This window comes from Geotrypetes seraphini, chromosome 8 (assembly GCF_902459505.1).
Source record: "Geotrypetes seraphini chromosome 8, aGeoSer1.1, whole genome shotgun sequence".
NCBI classification, from domain to species: domain Eukaryota; kingdom Metazoa; phylum Chordata; class Amphibia; order Gymnophiona; family Dermophiidae; genus Geotrypetes; species Geotrypetes seraphini.
The window spans coordinates 179,778,491-179,796,930 of record NC_047091.1 but is presented as its reverse complement, the minus strand read 5'-3'; the positions used below and the strand labels follow the sequence as shown (position 1 = coordinate 179,796,930).

Here is an 18,440-nt window from a genome sequence, read left to right as displayed (position 1 = left end):
CCTCCTGTGGTTTGGGACCTTAATGTTGTTTTCTCAATTGATGAAGCCTCCATTTGAACCTTCTGACTCGAAACTTCTAGTTTCTACAAGCAAGTCTGCTTGCGAGGCTTCCGCATCCGGGCTCTGTCGGTGACATCACCCATATGTGAGAACAGCTGCCTGCTGTCCCTGGATAACACCTGTTACGGTAACTGTGCTTTCTTCTAAATCACTGAGCTTTGGAGTAACCTTTCTGCCCTGCTGTTGAATCTGGCCTCATTCTAATTATTCCGAAAGCATATGAAAACTTTGCTATTCTCAAAAATGTAAATCTCGCTACCATCTGTATAAGCACTAATTTGTATTATATTTTTCCTTCTTTATATTAAAGTTTCTGTAATACATGCCGAGCTCTATCTTTTTGGAGAGGATGTGGTATATAAACGTAAGGTTTAGTTTAGTTTTTTTGTTTGCCAGTTTTGACCTGCAAACAGGAGAGAGGGAAGGAGGGCTGTTATGCCTACAAGAGGGAGGGGGGCTGCTGGACCTGTGATAGTGAGGGGAGCTGTTTGCTGGGAGGGGTGGGGAGGTAGGTGACTAACGGCAGATCTTTTACTGTGGGGACAAGTCCATTTACTTCTCTGCGGGATGGTGAAAAACCTTGTTTCTATACCCGGGACAGCCAATTTCTTTCCCCATTCCTATAGGTTTGCCGCGGTTAGCTGTGGCTTACCATGGGAAACAATCCCAGTGTCATTCTCTACTCTTTCTTCCCCAACTTGAGGGGTTTTTTATTTATTTATTTATTTATTTATTTTTTTAACCCTGTCAGCATAAGTGAGGAAATTTGAACTGTTAATACTTTCTTAGGGCAGGAGTTTGTATATCTCTACATTCTGCATCCAAGTTCAGTGATATAGTTCCTGATAAGCTAGAAAAAGTAGTACATTGTGTGTTTAGTTTAGAATCCCTTTTACCATGATATTTTTCAGTTCTGCCATATTCAAATTACAGAGCTGAGGTAAAAACAATTGAGTATTTGCTGTAAAATTCCATATAGAGAAGCAATAGATTGCATTTCAAGTGAAACTTATATTTTACTTTGTTCACATGGAATTTAAAAAAATCACTGACTCTGTTCATAAATCCTGAAGTAGAAACACCAGATATTTTTAGTAATATGTAGTATTCCTTGCTTTAAGAGTGGCCAACCCATTAGTTGTACATTTTAATGAATGCAGTATGGTATGTGAATCATTTGTGCATAGCCCTCTACCTAGCAGTGTTTTAGAAATGGCGGAATGGACTAAGAACTAGGGAAGCCCACTTCTCTACTTCTCTTACTGATGCTCCTTGTGAACTTGGGCAAGACTCTTCATCTTCTGTTGCCTCTGGCTAGATTTACTAGCCTGTGTTTTGTGATTTAATGCACCATTGTCAGTGGAGTCTATTAAAAATATGTAGTAAAGAGCAGTATATCTTCTAGTGCAATAGGTTTGTCATTTTGGACAAGTGGGTGTAGTAATAAATCAAAAGCCAAATTGATCCACAGTGCCTCCTTTTTGCCCTATAGATCCTGCAATTGTGTGGCTTTAATATGATCTTTAACATATAATGCTACTCCCTCTCCTTTCCTTCCTACCCTGTTTTTCTTGAACATATTATAATCCAGTATAACTACATCCCAGTCATTGTTGTTCGTGAACCATGTCTCTGTGATCGCCACTATATCCAACTCATCTTCTTCCATCACAGTTTCTAGATCCACAATCTTATTTCCCATACTTCAAGCATTAGTATATACTGCTTTCCAGACATTGCCCCCTTTTCCCATCCTTGTAGAGGTATTAATTGATTTACTTACCTGAGAGCTATACTCACCTGGGGGCTTTGATCACCCTGCCCCATCACCTAGTTTAAAGCCCTCTTCAGTAGCTTAGCCAGCCTGCTGCCGAAGACACTTCTTCCATTCTTTGATAGATGTATACCATCCCTGCTCAGCAGCCCTTGGAAAATCATCCCATGGGCCAGGAAGCCAAAAAGCTCTGAACGACTGACTTAGAGTTCAAGTGGCTGACATTTTGTGTTTGAGCTCTAGGAAAAGAAGTCTCATTAGCTTCTCACCTAGACATGATTAGGTTTCTGAAGGGGGATGCTCAAGTTTCGTTTACCTGTTCGCCAGCTGGTTCCATCTCTAAACCTTAACATTGTCCTACAGAGACTGACTAAGGCACTGTATGAACCCTTACAGCAGGCATCCTTGATAGATCTCTCGGTAAAGACTGCTTTCTTAGTTAGGAAGGTCTCGGAGCTGCAGGCACTTTCCTGCAGAGATCCCTTTCTTAAGATTTCATATGCAGGGATTTCCCTGCGCATGATGCCTTCCTTCTTGCTGAATGTAGTTTTTGGCTTTTTAATGTCAACCATGAAGTGTGCCTGCTGGCATTCATCTTCACAGGGTCAAAGAAGAAAGACAAAGTTCTCCAGATGTTGGATGTGGAGAGTGTTGCTTTGGTATCTTGAAGTCATTAAATGAATTTTGCCTCTTAAGAACATAAGCAGTGCCTCCGCCGGGTCAGACCATAGGTCCATCCTGCCCGGCAGTCCGCTCCCGCGGTGGCCCAAACAGGTCACGACCTGTCTGAATCACCAGAAGGGGCTCCCTTGCCACCTTGGTTTCTCATTGAAGTCCTATCTTCCCATCGAAGTCCTAACCCTCCGGTCTTGCACATGCACGACCTGGTTGGGTTTCTATATTTATTTCCTGGTTAGCTTTCTATACTTGTGTTACATCCCAGCTCCTCCCTCAGTATCCCACGATCCCTTTATCCCTCAGGAATCCGTCCAATCCCTGTTTGAATCCCTGTACCGTACTCTGCCTGATCACTTCCTCCAGTAGCGCATTCCAAGTGTCCACGACCCTTTGGGTGAAAAAAAACTTCCTTGCATTTGTTTTGAACCTATCTCCCTTCAGTTTCTCCGAATGCCCCCTCGTACTTGTTGTCCCCTTCAGTCTGAAGAATCTGTCCCTATCCACCCTCTCTATGCCCCTCATGATCTTGAAGGTCTCTATCATATCTCCCCTGAGCCTCCTTTTTTCCAGAGAGAAGAGCCCCAGCCTATCCAACCTCTCGGCGTATGGGCAGTGTTCCAGCCCTTTTACCAGTTTCGTTGCTATCCTTTGGACTCTCTCAAGTACCGCCATGTCCTTCTTGAGGTGCGGCGACCAATACTGAACGCAGTATTCCAGATGTGGATGCACCATCGCTCGATACGATGGCATGATGACTTCCCGCGTCCTGGTTGTTATGCCCCTCTTTATGATGCCCAGCATCCTGTTGGCTTTTTTTGAGGCTGCTGCGCACTGTGCAGATGGCTTCAGTGATGCATCCACCAGCACACCCAAGTCTCTCTCAAGTCTGCTGTCTCCCAACAATGTCCCCCCCCCCAATTTGTAGTTGAAAAACAGGTTCTTTTTCCCTATATGCATGACCTTGCATTTTTCCACGTTAAAGCGCATTTGCCATTTATTTGCCCAGTCTTCCAGCTTGTCCAGGTCCCTTTGCAGGTCCTCACACTCCTCCCTGGACCTAACTCTGCCGCACAGTTTGGTATAGTCTGCAAATTTTATAACCTCGCACTTTGCCTCCTTTTCAAGGTCATTGATAAATATGTTGAAGAGTAACGGCCCCAGCACCGATCCCTGTGGCACACCGCTTGTGACTCCCCGCCAGTCAGAATATTGGCCCTTCACTACGACCCTCTGCAGTCTACCCGACAACCAGTGCTTGATCCATCTGTGCACATCCCCTCCCACCCCGTGGTTCCATAGCTTCCTAAGCAGCCTTTCATGTGGCACCTTGTCGAAAGCCTTTTGAAAATCGAGGTAAATGATGTCTATGGGTTCCCCATTGTCCACCCGACTGCTTATTCCCTCAAAGAAGTACAGAAGGTTCGTTAGGCACGACCTTCCCTTACAGAATCCGTGCTGGCTTGTTCTCAGTAGGCCATTCCTCTCGATGTGCTCGCAAATGACGTCCTTGATCATAGCTTCCACCATCTTCCCTATAATTGAAGTCAGGCTCACCGGCCTGTAGTTCCCGGGGTCACCCCTCGATCCCTTCTTGAAGATAGGTGTGACATTCGCCAATTTCCAGTCCTCTGGTACCTCACCAGTTTTCAAGGATAGGTTGCAAACATGCTGGATTGTGCCCGCTATTTCTTGTCTTAGTTCCTTCAGAACCCTTGGGTGGATCCCGTCCAGGCCCGGTGATTTACCGCATTTTAACCTGTCTATCTGTTTGAGGACATCCTCCTTACTTACCTCTATGTGCTCCAATTTTTTGGCCTGTTCCCCACTCATGAGCTCCTCTGAGTCCGGTATATTAGATGTGTCTTCGCTCGTGAAAACCGATGAGAAGAACGTGTTCAACCTCTCAGCTACCTCTTTATCCTCCTTAATCACTCCCTTCCTATCCCCATCGTCCAACGGCCCCACCTCCTCTCTCGCTGGTCGCTTCCCCTTTACGTAACTAAAGAATGCCTTGAAGTTTTTCGCCTCCCTGGCCAGCCCCTCTTCGTATTCCCCTTTCGCTTTTCTAACCTCTCGGTGGCATTCCTTTTGGCATTTCCTGTGCGCCTGGTGATTTTCCTCCGTTGGGTCCTTTTTCCATCATTTATTCATGCTCACCAGTCAGGCTAAACTGGACAGGCTGGCATCTAAGGCTATTATCTACAGATGGATTTGCAAGGCCATTGAGTCAGCTTAAATTGTCTTCAGGAAATGGCTACGAATAGCAAAAGCTCATTCAACCAGAAGCTTTTCTTCAAGGGCAAAGACCACAAGCAGCTCGACCTGATGAGATCTATAGGGTGGCTACCTGGTCTATCCTTCATAACATTTACAAAGTTCACAGAGTGAACATAGTGTTGAACAGATGTGGCCTTGGATCCTCAATATTGAAGGCAAGTTTCTCAATCCTGTCTTAGTCTCCAGGGACTGCTTTGGTGTGACATAAGAACATAACATAAGAATTATCATACTGGGACAGACCGAAGGTCCATCAAGCCCAGTATCCTGTTTCCAACAGTGGCTAACACAGGTCCCAAGCACCTAGCTAGATCCCAAGTAGCAAAACAGATTCTGTGTTTATCCTACGAATAAGCAGTAGATTTTCCCAAGCCATCTCAATAATGGCCTCTGGACTTCCCTTTTAGGAAATTATCCAAACTTTAAAAAATCCCGCTGAAAAGGTTCAGATCCCAATACTGCCTCACACACATACTCTGTCGTCTCTGGTACCTATGCATTGGGGGGGCATCTCATTAGAAAGAAAAGAACAAACATACAGTTGCATGGCCAAAGAAATGTCCCATTTATTCAGAGTACTGCATAAATATTTATAGCATTTCACATGGGTCAGTTTTTTCAGCATATGACTGTAGGAAAGACCATATTTGGTAACAGGATACATAAAAGCAACTAGAAAGAGGTAGCAAACATAAGGGGGGAATAGTGGGAAGTTTTCATTATGGCATATAGTACTGTCTTGTCTAAGGTCTAGCAATGTTTCTTTTTTAACAAATGTTTTTTTATCAAAACAAGTCAACTACAGAACAAAATGGGGACACAGAGCTCAGAACACAAAAAGAAAAGACCTTGTGGTTTCTTGGCAAAATGAAAACTGTTTCAGCAAGTTTCTTTTTTTTTTTATATGCTACACAAGCAGGAATAGAAAAACCTACAAAGAATATATGTGCCCCTTCACCCGCTAAGCTAACTAATTTCACCACATTCTCTGGCAATGAATTCCAGAGTTTAATTACACGTTGTTGAAGAAATATTTTCTCTGGTTTGTTTTAAATCTACTACTTAGTAGCTTCATTGCATGTCCCCTAGTCCTAGTATTTTTGGAAAGAGTGAACAAGCAATTCACGTCTACCCTTTCCATTCCACTCATTATTTTATAGACTTCTATCATATCACACCTCAGCCATCTCTTCTCCAAACTGAAGAGCCCTAACTGCTTTAGCTTTTCCTCATAGGGAAGTCATATCATCATTTACATAGTAACATAGTAACATAGTAGATGGCGGCAGATAAAGACCCGAATGGTCCATCCAGTCTGCCCAACCTGATTCAATTTAAATTTTTTTTTTTTTTTTTCTTCTCTTCTTCTCTTCTTCATTCCAACAGCTAAATGCTTAAATTTCAGAACTCCAACTATAAACGACATTGAAAGACATCTTAAGTCAATCAATTTAAAAGGTTCTCCTATGGAACTTATTCCGCCGTTCTATCTAAAGAAATATTTTTCTTATTTTGGTCCATTTATTCTATCACTCATACAAAAAAGTTTTTCTTCTTCTACTGTTCCTACTACTTGGAAATCCTCTATTGTTACACCAATCTTAAAAAACTTCAAATCCAGTCCAGATGACTCATCTAACTACCGCCCCATATCAAACTTACCATTCTTAATGAAATTGACAGAAAAACTGGTTTTTGAACAGCTTTCGGAATTCATCGAAACCACTAACGCATTACACCCCAACCAAACAGGTTTTCGAAAATATCACAGCACTGAATATTCTATGATTGGTCTTGTTACAAATATTCATTACTTTCTTGACCATCATAAATCTGTAGCACTCTTTTCTTTAGACCTATCTGCAGCTTTCGATACCATAGATCATGAAATTCTTCTCAATCGTCTGCAATCACTAGGGATAGATGGCCAAGTCTTACAGTGGTTAACATCCTTTCTATCAAACCGAATTTCGAGAGTTAAATTTAATGAATCCTATTCTGAAAACTTCTCTTTATCTTCTGGAGTTCCACAAGGATCAATATTATCCCCTCTGCTATTTAACATTTTCTTATCCCCACTTATCACCATGTCACAGTCACTAGGATTTACAACCTTTTCATACGCGGATGACATTCAACTACTGCACCCTCTCAATCCAGAAAACATAGAAGAAATAAAAACTATCACTGACAAATTAGAAAAAATGAAAACCTGGTTAAACAATAACAAATTGGCTTTAAATACCCAAAAAACAAAAACCATGCTTTTCACTTGGAAAGGAGACATATTTCAAAAAATACCATTCATACTTGATAACATTCCATTAGAATCAGTATCTAAGTTGAAAATCCTCGGTGTAATAATCGATGTTGATCTATCTTTTCATGACCATATCAGCGCAATAGTTAAATCCTGTTTTTACAGATTACGGCTCTTACGTTCAATTTCTACTTTTTTGGAAGCTAAATCACTCAATATTTTAATTCACTCTCTTATTATTTCCAAACTGGACTATTGTAATGCTCTCCTAATTAACATAACTCAAAAAGAAAATAGACGTCTCCAAATCATCCAAAATACAGCAGTTAAATTAATATTCAATGCAAAGAAATTTGATCATGTTACCCCCTTACTAATTAAATCACACTGGCTCCCATCGAATTACCTTTAAAATATTATTTTTGGTTTACAAAACATTAAGCTTCAATGAACCCCAATTTATTGCAAAAATGATTGTCCCACACAAATCTGCTCGTTCTTTAAGATCCTCTTCATTAAATTTGCTTTCAGTCCCTTCGCTAAGAATCATAGGCACAAGACGCAATGATATATTCTCTGTAAAAGCACCCACACTATGGAACTCCCTTCCAAATTTTATCAAACACGAAACAGACCTTGTTGCGTTTAAGAAAATTTTAAAAACATATTTATTCCAGGACGCATTTGACTTATAAAACATAGTCATTTTAGGTTTCTGTATTCTTCTTTTTTCATCTTAACCCATTACTACCCAATGTGTTTTTACCCTTTGATGTCAAACTCTAACAGATAACAAAATTGTAACTTCTCCCCTTTCTTCCCACCCCTTCTTGTTCGTCAATCTTTGTTAGTCTTTTAAGTGATTTTTTGTAAACTAAATGTATGTCTATCTCTTAAGTGATTTTTGTAAACTAAATGTATTACCACACTCTGATGGTTTTTAACTGTACATCGCTTAGATATTGTGATAAGCGATTCATCAAATAAAGGTAAACTTGAAACTATTTCTGGGCAAGAATCCAAAGCTTTACCCGGTACTATGCTTGGGTTCCACCTGCTGAAATCTCTGTTAAGACTTACTCCAGCCCATCTACACCCTCCCAGCCATTGAAACCCTCCCCTGCCCATCCTCCACCAAACGGCCATACACAGACACAGACTGTGCAAGTCTGCCCAGTAACTGGCTTTAGTTCAATATTTAATATTATTTTCTGATTCTAAATCTTCTGTGTTCATCCCACGCTTCTTTGAACTCAGTCACAGTTTTACTCTCCACCACCTCTCTCGGGAGTGCATTCCAGGCATCCACCACCCTCTCCGTAAAGTAGAATTTCCTAACATTGCCCCTGAATCTACCACCCCTCAACCTCAAATTATGTCCTCTGGTTTTACCATTTTCCTTTCTCTGGAAAAGATTTTGTTCTACGTTAATACCCTTTAAGTATTTGAATGTCTGAATCATATCTCCCCTGTCTCTCTTTTCCTCTAGGGTATACATATTCAGGGCTTCCAGTCTCTCCTCATACGTCTTCTAGCGCAAGCCTCCTATCATTTTCGTCGCCCTCCTCTGGACCGCCTCAAGTCTTCTTACGTCTTTCGCCAGATACGGTCTCCAAAACTGAACACAATACTCCAAGTGGGGCCTCACCAATGACCTGTACAGGGGCATCAACACCTTCTTCCTTCTACTGACTACGCCTCTCTTTATACAGCCCAGAATCCTTCTGGCAGCAGCCACTGCCTTGTCACACTTTTATAATTTTCGTCACCTTTCTCTGAACCTCTTCTAATTCTGCTATATCTTTTTTGAGATTTGAAGTGCAGCCGTACCATAGAGCAATAAAAGGGCATTATAACATTTTCATCTTTGTTTTCCATTCCTTTCCTGATAATTCCTAATATTCTATTTTTTTGTAGCAGCTGCCACACATTGAGCTGAGGGTTTCAACATATCTCAACAATGACACCTAGATCCTTTTTCTGTGCAATGACTCCTAGAACCCAGTATCGCATAGCTGTAGTTCAGATTCCTCTTTCCCACATGCATTACTTTGCACTTGGCATTTTGACACCCAGTCTCACAAGGTCCTCTAACAATTTTTCACAATCCTCTTGCGATTTAACAACTTCGAACCATTTTGTGTCATCAGCAAATTTAATTTTCTCACTAGTTATTCTCATGTCTAGATCATTGATAAATATGTTAAAAAGCAGCAGGCCCAGCACAGACCCCTGGAGAATCCTTCTATTTACCCTTCTCCATTGAAAATATTGACCATTTAAACCCACTTTGTTTTCTGACTTTCAACCACTTCTGAATCCATAAAAGGACAATTACTTCTGATCCCATGACTCTTAATTTCCTCAGTAGTCTGTCATGAGGTACTTTGTCAAATGCCTTTTGTCCCACTTGTCCAGAATGACACATCTATGGCACTAGAAAGTAAGATTAGGTTCTTACCTCTAATCTTTCTTGTAAATAGGTATATCATTCTGACCTGTAGTTTCTGTGACTTGCCTGCTTACTGCATACTGTCTCAAACAGAAATGGCAGATTGTAGCCTGAAAATTTTCAGATCAGCTAGATTACAGGAGTACAGTACTCCCCCCTCCCCCCAAAATTCACAGGGGTTCTGTTTCAGGAACCCCCATGAATTTTGAAAAACCGCAAATGCAGTTTTTCGCCTGTCAAAAGGCTGGAGAGAGCAGCTGGAGCGCTGGGGGTGAAGAAAATCACTCGCAGTCTGCTCCAACCGCCTCGCAGTCTGCTCCAACCCCTCTTCCTGTAGTGAAGTCGGACTACACTAATCAGGAGCTGCTTTGACAAGCAGCTCCTATTGCTGTAGCCCGACTTTACTACAGGAAAAGGCGGTCTGAGCAGACCACGAATGAGCGAGTTTATGATTCGCGAACTGTGATTGAACGGGGGAACATTGTATAGACAACTGTATTAAAAAATAAATAAATAAAAAAATAAAAAATGTAAATGAGAGATCCAAACACATCGCATGTTGGAAGTCTCTTTGAGCTCCTTAAAATGTTAAGCTTGTAGTTGTTTTTTAGTTTTGGTTGCTTCACATTGTTTATTACCTGTGTTTAGTATTCTTCTTGCAGAACAGAACTGTTATCGGGGAGCGTCCGGACCTCTCCTTCTTGTTTTTGTTGTAGGGGCTATTGCCTACTTTGGTACAAATTGAAGGGGGCAGTGCACTCCACTGAGGAAGGAGGAGGAGTTGAAAACTCTTGATACCTTCTGCAAAGTGTGCAGGTTTGGGTTCACTACTCACTTGTCCAGAATGACACACCTATTTCACAAGAAAGATTATCAGGTAAGAGCCTAATCTTACTTTCTTTGAACCTACAGTGGTGCCTCGCATAACGAACGCCTCACACAACGAACGCTGCACACAACGAACTTCATGTCTTGATTCACACAACGAACTTCGTTTCACACAACGAACTTCACACAACGAACTTCGTTTCACACAACGAACTTCGTTTCACACAACGAACTTCACACAACGAACTTCGTTTCACACAACGAACTTCGTTTCACACAACGAAGTCGCCCGAGCTGCCGATGTATTGCATCCTTCCGCACAGGCACTGCAGGCAGTCGTTAGTCACTGCGCTTAACTGCCCTCTCTCACTGTATACAGTCGTCCTTTTAAGATAAACTCAATATTTTTTATATATCATGGCTTCTAAAAAAAGCAGGAAGGTGATTTCTGTTGAAATGAAACGGGAAATAATTAGAAGGAGTGAATGTGGGGTAAAACAGTGTGACCTCGTCAAAGAGTTTGGCCTCAGCAAGGCCACCATTTTCACCATTTTGACAAATTTATCTTTTTTTATGTCATCTTAGCATATTTTATGCTGCAGAACGAATTATTTTTTTTAACATGTATTGTTATGGGAAAACGCGTTTCACATAACGAACTTTTCGCATAACAAACTTGCTCCTGGAACGAATTAAGTTCGTTGTGTGAGGCACCACTGTATTTCTAGATGCTCATAGACTAGGGGGAGGACTAAGTACCATTTAATGGTTACTTGCTGATACTGTATTAGTTTGAGGTACCCTTTCTCCCTTTCCTTCTTTTTTTTATTTATTTTTTTTAATTCTCCTTATAGCATTTCTTGTCTTGCTTCTTTGTGGATTAGAGTTATTATATGATTTGCTAAGCAAGTTTATGACCCTTTTTGCTGCTAGATTTCTAATCAAGGTTGTATACTTGATGGTAATTTAAAAAATGTTTTTGCATATATTCAATTAGTAAATAGTCTCCCATTGACAATGACACCTGTGTCAAATAACGTGTGTTAAATAGCAAAAATTCAGGTTAATAAATCTAGCCCTTAAACAAGTGGTTCCCAAATCTGTCCTGGGGGAATCCCCAGCTAGTCATATTTTTAGGTTATCCATAATGAATATTCATGAGAGATGCACTTTCTCCACTGCATGCAAATCTCTCATGAATATTCCTTATAGGTAGTTTGAAAATCTGGCTGGTTGGGAATTCCCACAACAAGTTTGAGAAGCATTGTTAGACTGTTAAGCATTCTGAGTCAGAGACGTTGAATATAACTTCACCTTGCACTTAGATTTGGAAAGGTGAACAATTTAAAAATAGCCCAAAACCTGCCACGTCCTTCAGAGTTGTGAGTTCTGCATTCATGTCTTACACACAACTAAACTTCACTCTTATTTCGTTATTCTCTATATATTCTTTGTGTCATAGGCTTGCTCTATATATTAAATGGACAGTGAAACTGTTGAACAAAGAAATAAGCCAATGGGAGCTACAATTAACATTGTGAGTATGTATGTCATTGATTGCCATCTCCCAAGCTGGAATATTCACCTGTAAATTGCAACTCCCATTGATTAAGTTGAGTAACTGCTTTGTTTTCCTTTAAAAAAATTGTAAGCTTTCCTCTTGGAGACTAGCACTCTATACATAAGCTTGATGCTAGAAAGAAGGAAATTGAGGTTTTGTGGATGGTCCTTATTTTTAACTAGCTTAAGCTATATGTATGTGCTGAGACAGCATTTAGGCATCTCATACATTTCCTTTGACTGGAAGCATGAACAGTGCATGCTAATGGAAGAAGTGTTGTGGACATAATTTTTTGTCACTATCAGCACAGGCTAGGAAGAGTTCACTGACCAAAGTGAAAGTTACAGGTGAAACATTTTAGGCAAGCAGTAATTTTTATATAAATTGTGCTATATATTACCTCTCCTTATAAATAGAGAGAAAAAATTTAATGGAGGGAATGGAATAATCTAGTTAATATAAAAGGATGTGCAGTTGCTGATTCAACACGGCAATTACCCTAGGAAATTTAATTTTGACATTGAAATCTTGTGATGCATGCTGCTTATAACCATACTAGTAAATGAGAAAACTGGTACCTCTGTAGCCTGTGACCCTTTTAAAACAAGGGGTCTTGAGAGAGATTTTCTGTAGCCTTGGAAGGTAGTTGCCAACTCCATACTAATGACTGCTTTTACACTGGTTTGCCTTTTAACTTTGTCACACCTTGACCAGCAAGAGGAAAAATGAATGTCATACCTCCCTCTAGCTAGCTACTGCTTCAATTACAGCCATCCAGTGCTTTGCAGCGGAGGAGGGTAGTACATTTGATTGCGTAAGAGGTAGTTTGTATGAAGGATGAATGACCACATCACCCCTTCTTTTCCTCTGCTCCCTGTGCTCTCAATTTTGACTTTTCTCCAGTGAGATCTACACCACTAGTGTCAGTCTCTCTGCAGCACTGTGATTCTCTATGGCTCTCAGTAAGTGTCTGTAGTCCATGATAATGTTGAGTCAGGAGGTAGAGATGACCTCTTGAGCTTTGAAATTGAAAAGAGAAATAGTGGGCAAAGTTGCTGCAGTTGCCGAGACCACACAGTGACCTGAAGAAAGGAACTTGTGCGATTTTCAAAGTTATGTACTACATCTTTGTACTGGTAGTTCTTATGTTGCAGATGGAGTCATGGTCATTACTGTAGAGCAGTGATTCCCAAACCTGTCCTGGGGGACCCCCAGCCAGTCAGGTTTTCAAAATATCCCTAATGAATATGCATGAGAGAGATTTGCATATAATGGAGGTGACAGGTATGCAAATCTCTCGCATGCTTATTCATTAGGGATATCTTGAAAACCTGACTGGCTGGGGGTCCCCCAGGACAGGTTTGGGAACCACTGCTGTAGAGTGACATCTAGTGGCCATGATCACAAGGCTCCAGGCTTTAGGGTTAAAAAATGTTGACCCGGTGATAACACTAGTTATCCTTAGACAAGTAGGTAGCATATTCTTACATGTGGGTGACGTCATCCACGGAGCCCAGTACAGAAAGTAGTAAAGTGTACTATCACTTTAAGCTTTTAGGAAAGGTTCGAGACTGTCCGCACTTCAATTGCGTGAGTGCCTTCCTGCCCAGTGCCGGCTTGCAAGGTCATCAGTTTTTCATTTTCCATGGAGTGAAGAAGACACATCTGAAATTCATTCCCTCGAGTTGTCTTCCAGCTTCACTTTTTCATTTTTACTGTTCTTTTACTTATTTACATAGAAACATAGAAAATAATGGCAGAAAAGGGCCACGGCTCATCTAGTCTGCCCACACTAGTGACCCACCCCCTAACTTCCTCCATGAAGAGATTCCCACATGCCAATCCCATCTTTTCTTAAAATCTGGCATGCTCCTGGCCTCAATTACCTGTAGTGGAAGATTATTCCAGCGGTCAACCACCCTTTCGGTAAAGAAATATTTTCTGGTGTCGCCATGAAATGTCCCACCCCTGATTTTCAGTGGATGCCCTCTTGTTGCCGTAGGTCCTTTAAGAAAGAATATATCTTCTTCCACCTCGATACGGCCCGTGATATATTTGAACGTCTCAATCATGTCTCCCCTTTCTCTGTGTTCCTTGAGTGAGTAAAGCTGCAACTTACCCAGCCATTCCTCATACGGGAGATCCTTGAGTCCTCCTGAGACCATCCTGGTGGTCATTCGCTGAACCGACTCAATTCTCTGCACATCCTTTTAGTAATGTGGTCTCCAGAATTGTATTTGTTTGTTTTTATTTTCTATCATCTTTTCTTTAAAAAAAAAATACAAAATAATAATAATTTGATGTGAATTGGACCTTAGGCAGTTTTAAAGCCTTTGCCCCTGCCAACAGCGTTGATGGCTTTTTAGCCTTCTTTTTACTCTACCATTGTCCTCTTCTGCTGGTCCTGAGTCTGAGGCTAACTAAAAAAAAACAACAACAAACAAACTGAAACAACAAACTGTGTTTTTCTTATTTCTAAATATTATTCTCTTTTAGAATATTAGACCTGGAATCTGATTTCCAGCAACTTAGACTTTTCTGTAGTACCGATCCCTGTCAGTACCAGTGGACATCGACATCGAATAGCCTCATTGGAATATCTAGCATCGAGTCTCTTGATGCATGCCTCTCATCGATACTATCATTTCTTGATGCAGGCTGTCAGTTCTGAAGTGTGCTGCCTCTTTAGGTATCAACGCTTTGACACCCTGCTGCACATATATGGACTTGATAGCATATGGTACCAGTGTATCTATTCTCTTTGCTCAATGTCAGAGGGGATTATGTGATGCATCGAGTTAGCCTCAACAGCATTGACGGTACTGGCGGATGAGCCAGCGGTACTGATGCACTCCTTCTGGGATCAACTGAAGGAGTTCTTCAAGAGGGATATCTGTGACATTTTCAAGTCGCATGTGATACAGAAACTAACATTGAATCCCACACTGAACATAGCACATAAAGACCCACAGGTACCGACTCCCAATTTTTTAATCAAAACATCAATGAACATCAAGATCTCATGATGACATGGTACTGATTCTCCTTCCCCCTTGACATCATTGATCCGCTGCTACCACGAGCCTAAGGATTGGCTGCCCTGAGTAGGCCTGCTCTTACCATCTGAAGCTAAGCAGGGTCAGGTCTGGCTAATATCTGGATTGGAGACTGCCTGAGAATGCCAAGGGCTCCATGTTGGGTAGCGGTGACACAGTGGACTCACACACTGCATGGGAAAAGACAATGGCAAACCACTGCTGTGAAACATCACAGGGTGGATTCCTCACTGGCATCTTGCCAGTAGTTAGTGGCTAACTTAGTGGCATAAATCACCCATCTTTTCATCGAAAGAGTACTTCTTAACGCTTTTCAATCCAGAATCTTCTGAGGAACCAGATATGGATTCTGTCCTGTCTTCACACACACACACACACTACTGACACTGAGTGTGAGCCTACATTATCTGCTCCAGAATCATATGGAATCCCTTTGAATCCATCTCCTCCTCCTCTTTTTTCCTAAGTATATCAGGCAGCTATGGAAAAGCTTTGACTCTTAAATTGAAGTTGGATACTGAACCCAGAGCAGATCTTTGATACATTAGATTATGATGAGCTTCCTACAGAACTTCTTAAGTTGCCTCTGTATTCTTCTTCAGGATACGCTCTTTAAGAGCTGGGAGACCCCTCTTTCTCTTACTATTGCTTCCAGCAAGATTGACTCTCTCACACCCTACTGAGAGTTTCCTTTAGTTCCAGCTGTGGATACTGATCTTACTGAGCTGGATCATTGATTTCTCCATAATCTACACTTTGAAACTTGGACTCTTACTCATTGTTTTCTGCTGTAAATGTTTGCATTGACAGCACCACTGAGAACTATTGGAGGGATCCACCATAGGTGCAGAGCCTATTAAACATGGCACAACGCTTCTGTTTATCACTACATCATACTACCTCCATCAAAAGTATAGAATGAGTTAGGATGGATCGTCTATCCCACCCATCACAACTTTTCTTATTACATTACTAGGACTCTAATGGAGGGATCCAATCTGGGAGTAGAGCCTAAGTTGATCACCTCCCACATTTTTCCATTTATCAGAGAGATTCACCATTTATGTAGAGCGGTGATCTCAAACTCGTGGCCCGGGGGCCACATGCAGCCCGCCAGGTACTATTTTGAGGCCCTTGGTATGTTTATCATAATCACAAACGTAAAATAAAACAGTTTCTTGATCCTATGTCTCTAACTATAAATTACAATTTCATTATTAAGACTTAGCCAAAAGGAAAGATTTATAAACTATAGTTTTACCTCATGCAAAATTGTCATTTCTTTAATAAGACATTAACTATTTTTTCTGAGGCCCTCCAAGTACCTACAAATCCAAAATGTGGCCCTGCAAAGGGTTTGAATTTGAGACCACTGGTGTAGAGCCTTTATAGTGGATCATCTTTCATTCATTGACCATTTCATCCATATTCTCCACTGAGGCCTCAAAGACGGAGAATACCATATAAGATGGTTCACTGATTATGTTCCCTCAGCAGGATCAACCAGGTTCTTCAACACAGAACGTCTACCACTTTACCATCAATGCTAATAAAGTAGTCCAGGAGATAGTCACCCTATTTCTTTTGGAATATCTTACCTTACTGCCCATTTACTAATGTCAAAAGGATAACCTTCATCTCAGTCTGCTTTATTCTAAAGAACTTGGAGGCTTGGGAATGACCTTGGGGAGAAGGAGGAGGCCACTGCACAGCCTATTTAGGATGATTTCATCTTTTTCTGGCTGTCTCTGCCTACATTAGGGTCTAACTTTATAATTCTAGACCTGTTCTTGAACCTTTCCTCGCCCATTCTGGAACATTCACTGGACTATGAATAGGGTTCATACTTGCATCTTTCAGAATCCAATATGGATCGCTACACAACTTCCTTTTTTCTTCATTTGGTATTGTTCCAATACTTATGCTAGGACATGCCTTTTAAGTCTTTTTTTTTTTTTTCTATTCCTATGTAAATATCGCTCTCCCTTCAGAACGTTGCTATTTTTCTACCTGTTAATACTGCTATGGAATATACCTGAGAACAGACAAGAAGAAAGCACGTCTGAAACATCGTGCAGTGGTCAAGTACTGTAGACCAGTGGTTCCCAGCCCTGTCCTGGAGGACCACCAGCCAGTCAGATTTACAGGACATCCCTAATAAAATATGCATGGAGCAGATTTGCTGGCCCGACTCCTCCATTATATGCAAATCTCTCTCATGCATATTTATTAGGGCTATCCCAAAAATCCGACTGGCTGGTGGTCCTTCAGGACAGGGTTTGGAACCACTGATGTAGACTGACCCTGGTTCAACTCCCACTTCAGCTCTCTTATCGTTTGCTAGTCCATACCCCGCTGATGAGTTATGAGTTTCATTCTTGACTTTCCATTCTTCTCTGTGGCTCACAGGAAACAGAGCTCCTCTCCTGGCTAAGGCTTCCTGCTGCACAATTCAAAATGGCCTGGTGGTAACTATGATGCTGAAATCCAAGGGATTTACAATCAAAATCTATTTCGGTTCTCTGTCAACGCTAACGTTCACATCCTGTGATGTTGATTTTGTAGCTCGCTGCGACCATTTCTTCTAGTAAGTTACATTTAACTTATTTCTTTTATTGGGCACCTGGCGCTGTCTGCAGTAGTTGCTATGCATTCCTTCAGGGTTCTAAAGCCTACTCTGTGCATTTATTTGCTGGTAATATTGTTTTCATTCCTACATGACAGTATGCCTAGTTTCTTCTACTCATTGTTACATCACATGTTTTCAGCTGGAAATAATGTGTGCAGTGTGCTTTCTATTGTTTCTCTGGCTTGTATTGCTACAATGCAAAAATAATGCCTCCTACTAAGTCTACAATTCTTTTCCGCTGGGCTAGTGAACTTTCTTTTCCATCGCCAGCTCTTCTATCATTTATTTTCAGTGTCTCTCTTAATCACTTAATTATCTGTGCCACAGTACTTTTTCCTTCTGATTGCACGATTACACTCTTTCTCTCTATTGCTTTTTCTTTTCCCATCTCAAAGTAAAAATGGGAACAAACTGTCCTCCGGTCAATCTACAGTTTACTTCCATTGGTCCACTTGGTTTTTTTTCTTGCTGTAGTTCTCCAGTATTTGCAACCAGATTCTTGATAGTTCTTTTTGCCACCCTTCCTTTAATTTGAAAAAAATTCCTATATCTCTTGATCCTCAAGTTTCTGAGCTCACTACTCTCCTCTTATTTTCAGTAGAAGATGAGGCCGGTTTCTGCTTATAAATTTTCATAGCCCTTTCTGTTTTCCTTCCCTTCCCTATGGATATATCCAACATTTCCATTCCCTACACCGTTCCTTTACTAAACTTCTTTGCTGGTTTCCCTTTTTTCCAGCATCTCTTAAGTACTACTTCTCCTTTACTATCCTTGCACTGGCTCTCTTTAGAGCAGGGGTGTCCAACCTGCGGCCTGAAGGCCGCATGCGGACCCGTGAACTATTTTGTGCGGCCCCAGTCGAGGG

General features: G+C 41.2%; 1 protein-coding gene across 18 annotated transcripts in view; it reads left to right on the top strand.

Moving 5' to 3' along the window:
- Positions 1 to 18,440, top strand: part of MTMR3 (myotubularin related protein 3) — a 248,542-nt gene that overhangs the window by 82,684 nt on the left and 147,418 nt on the right. For 15 of the 18 annotated variants that reach the window (XM_033956412.1, XM_033956413.1, XM_033956417.1 and 12 more), the window contains exon 5: positions 11,792 to 11,866. The exons of the other annotated variants lie outside the window; for them this stretch is intronic. In XM_033956412.1, coding sequence (XP_033812303.1) covers positions 11,810 to 11,866 — 57 coding nt within the window. In that variant the 5' untranslated portion in view covers positions 11,792 to 11,809. The remainder of the gene's footprint in view (positions 1 to 11,791; positions 11,867 to 18,440) is intronic. 18 annotated transcript variants of the gene reach the window in all.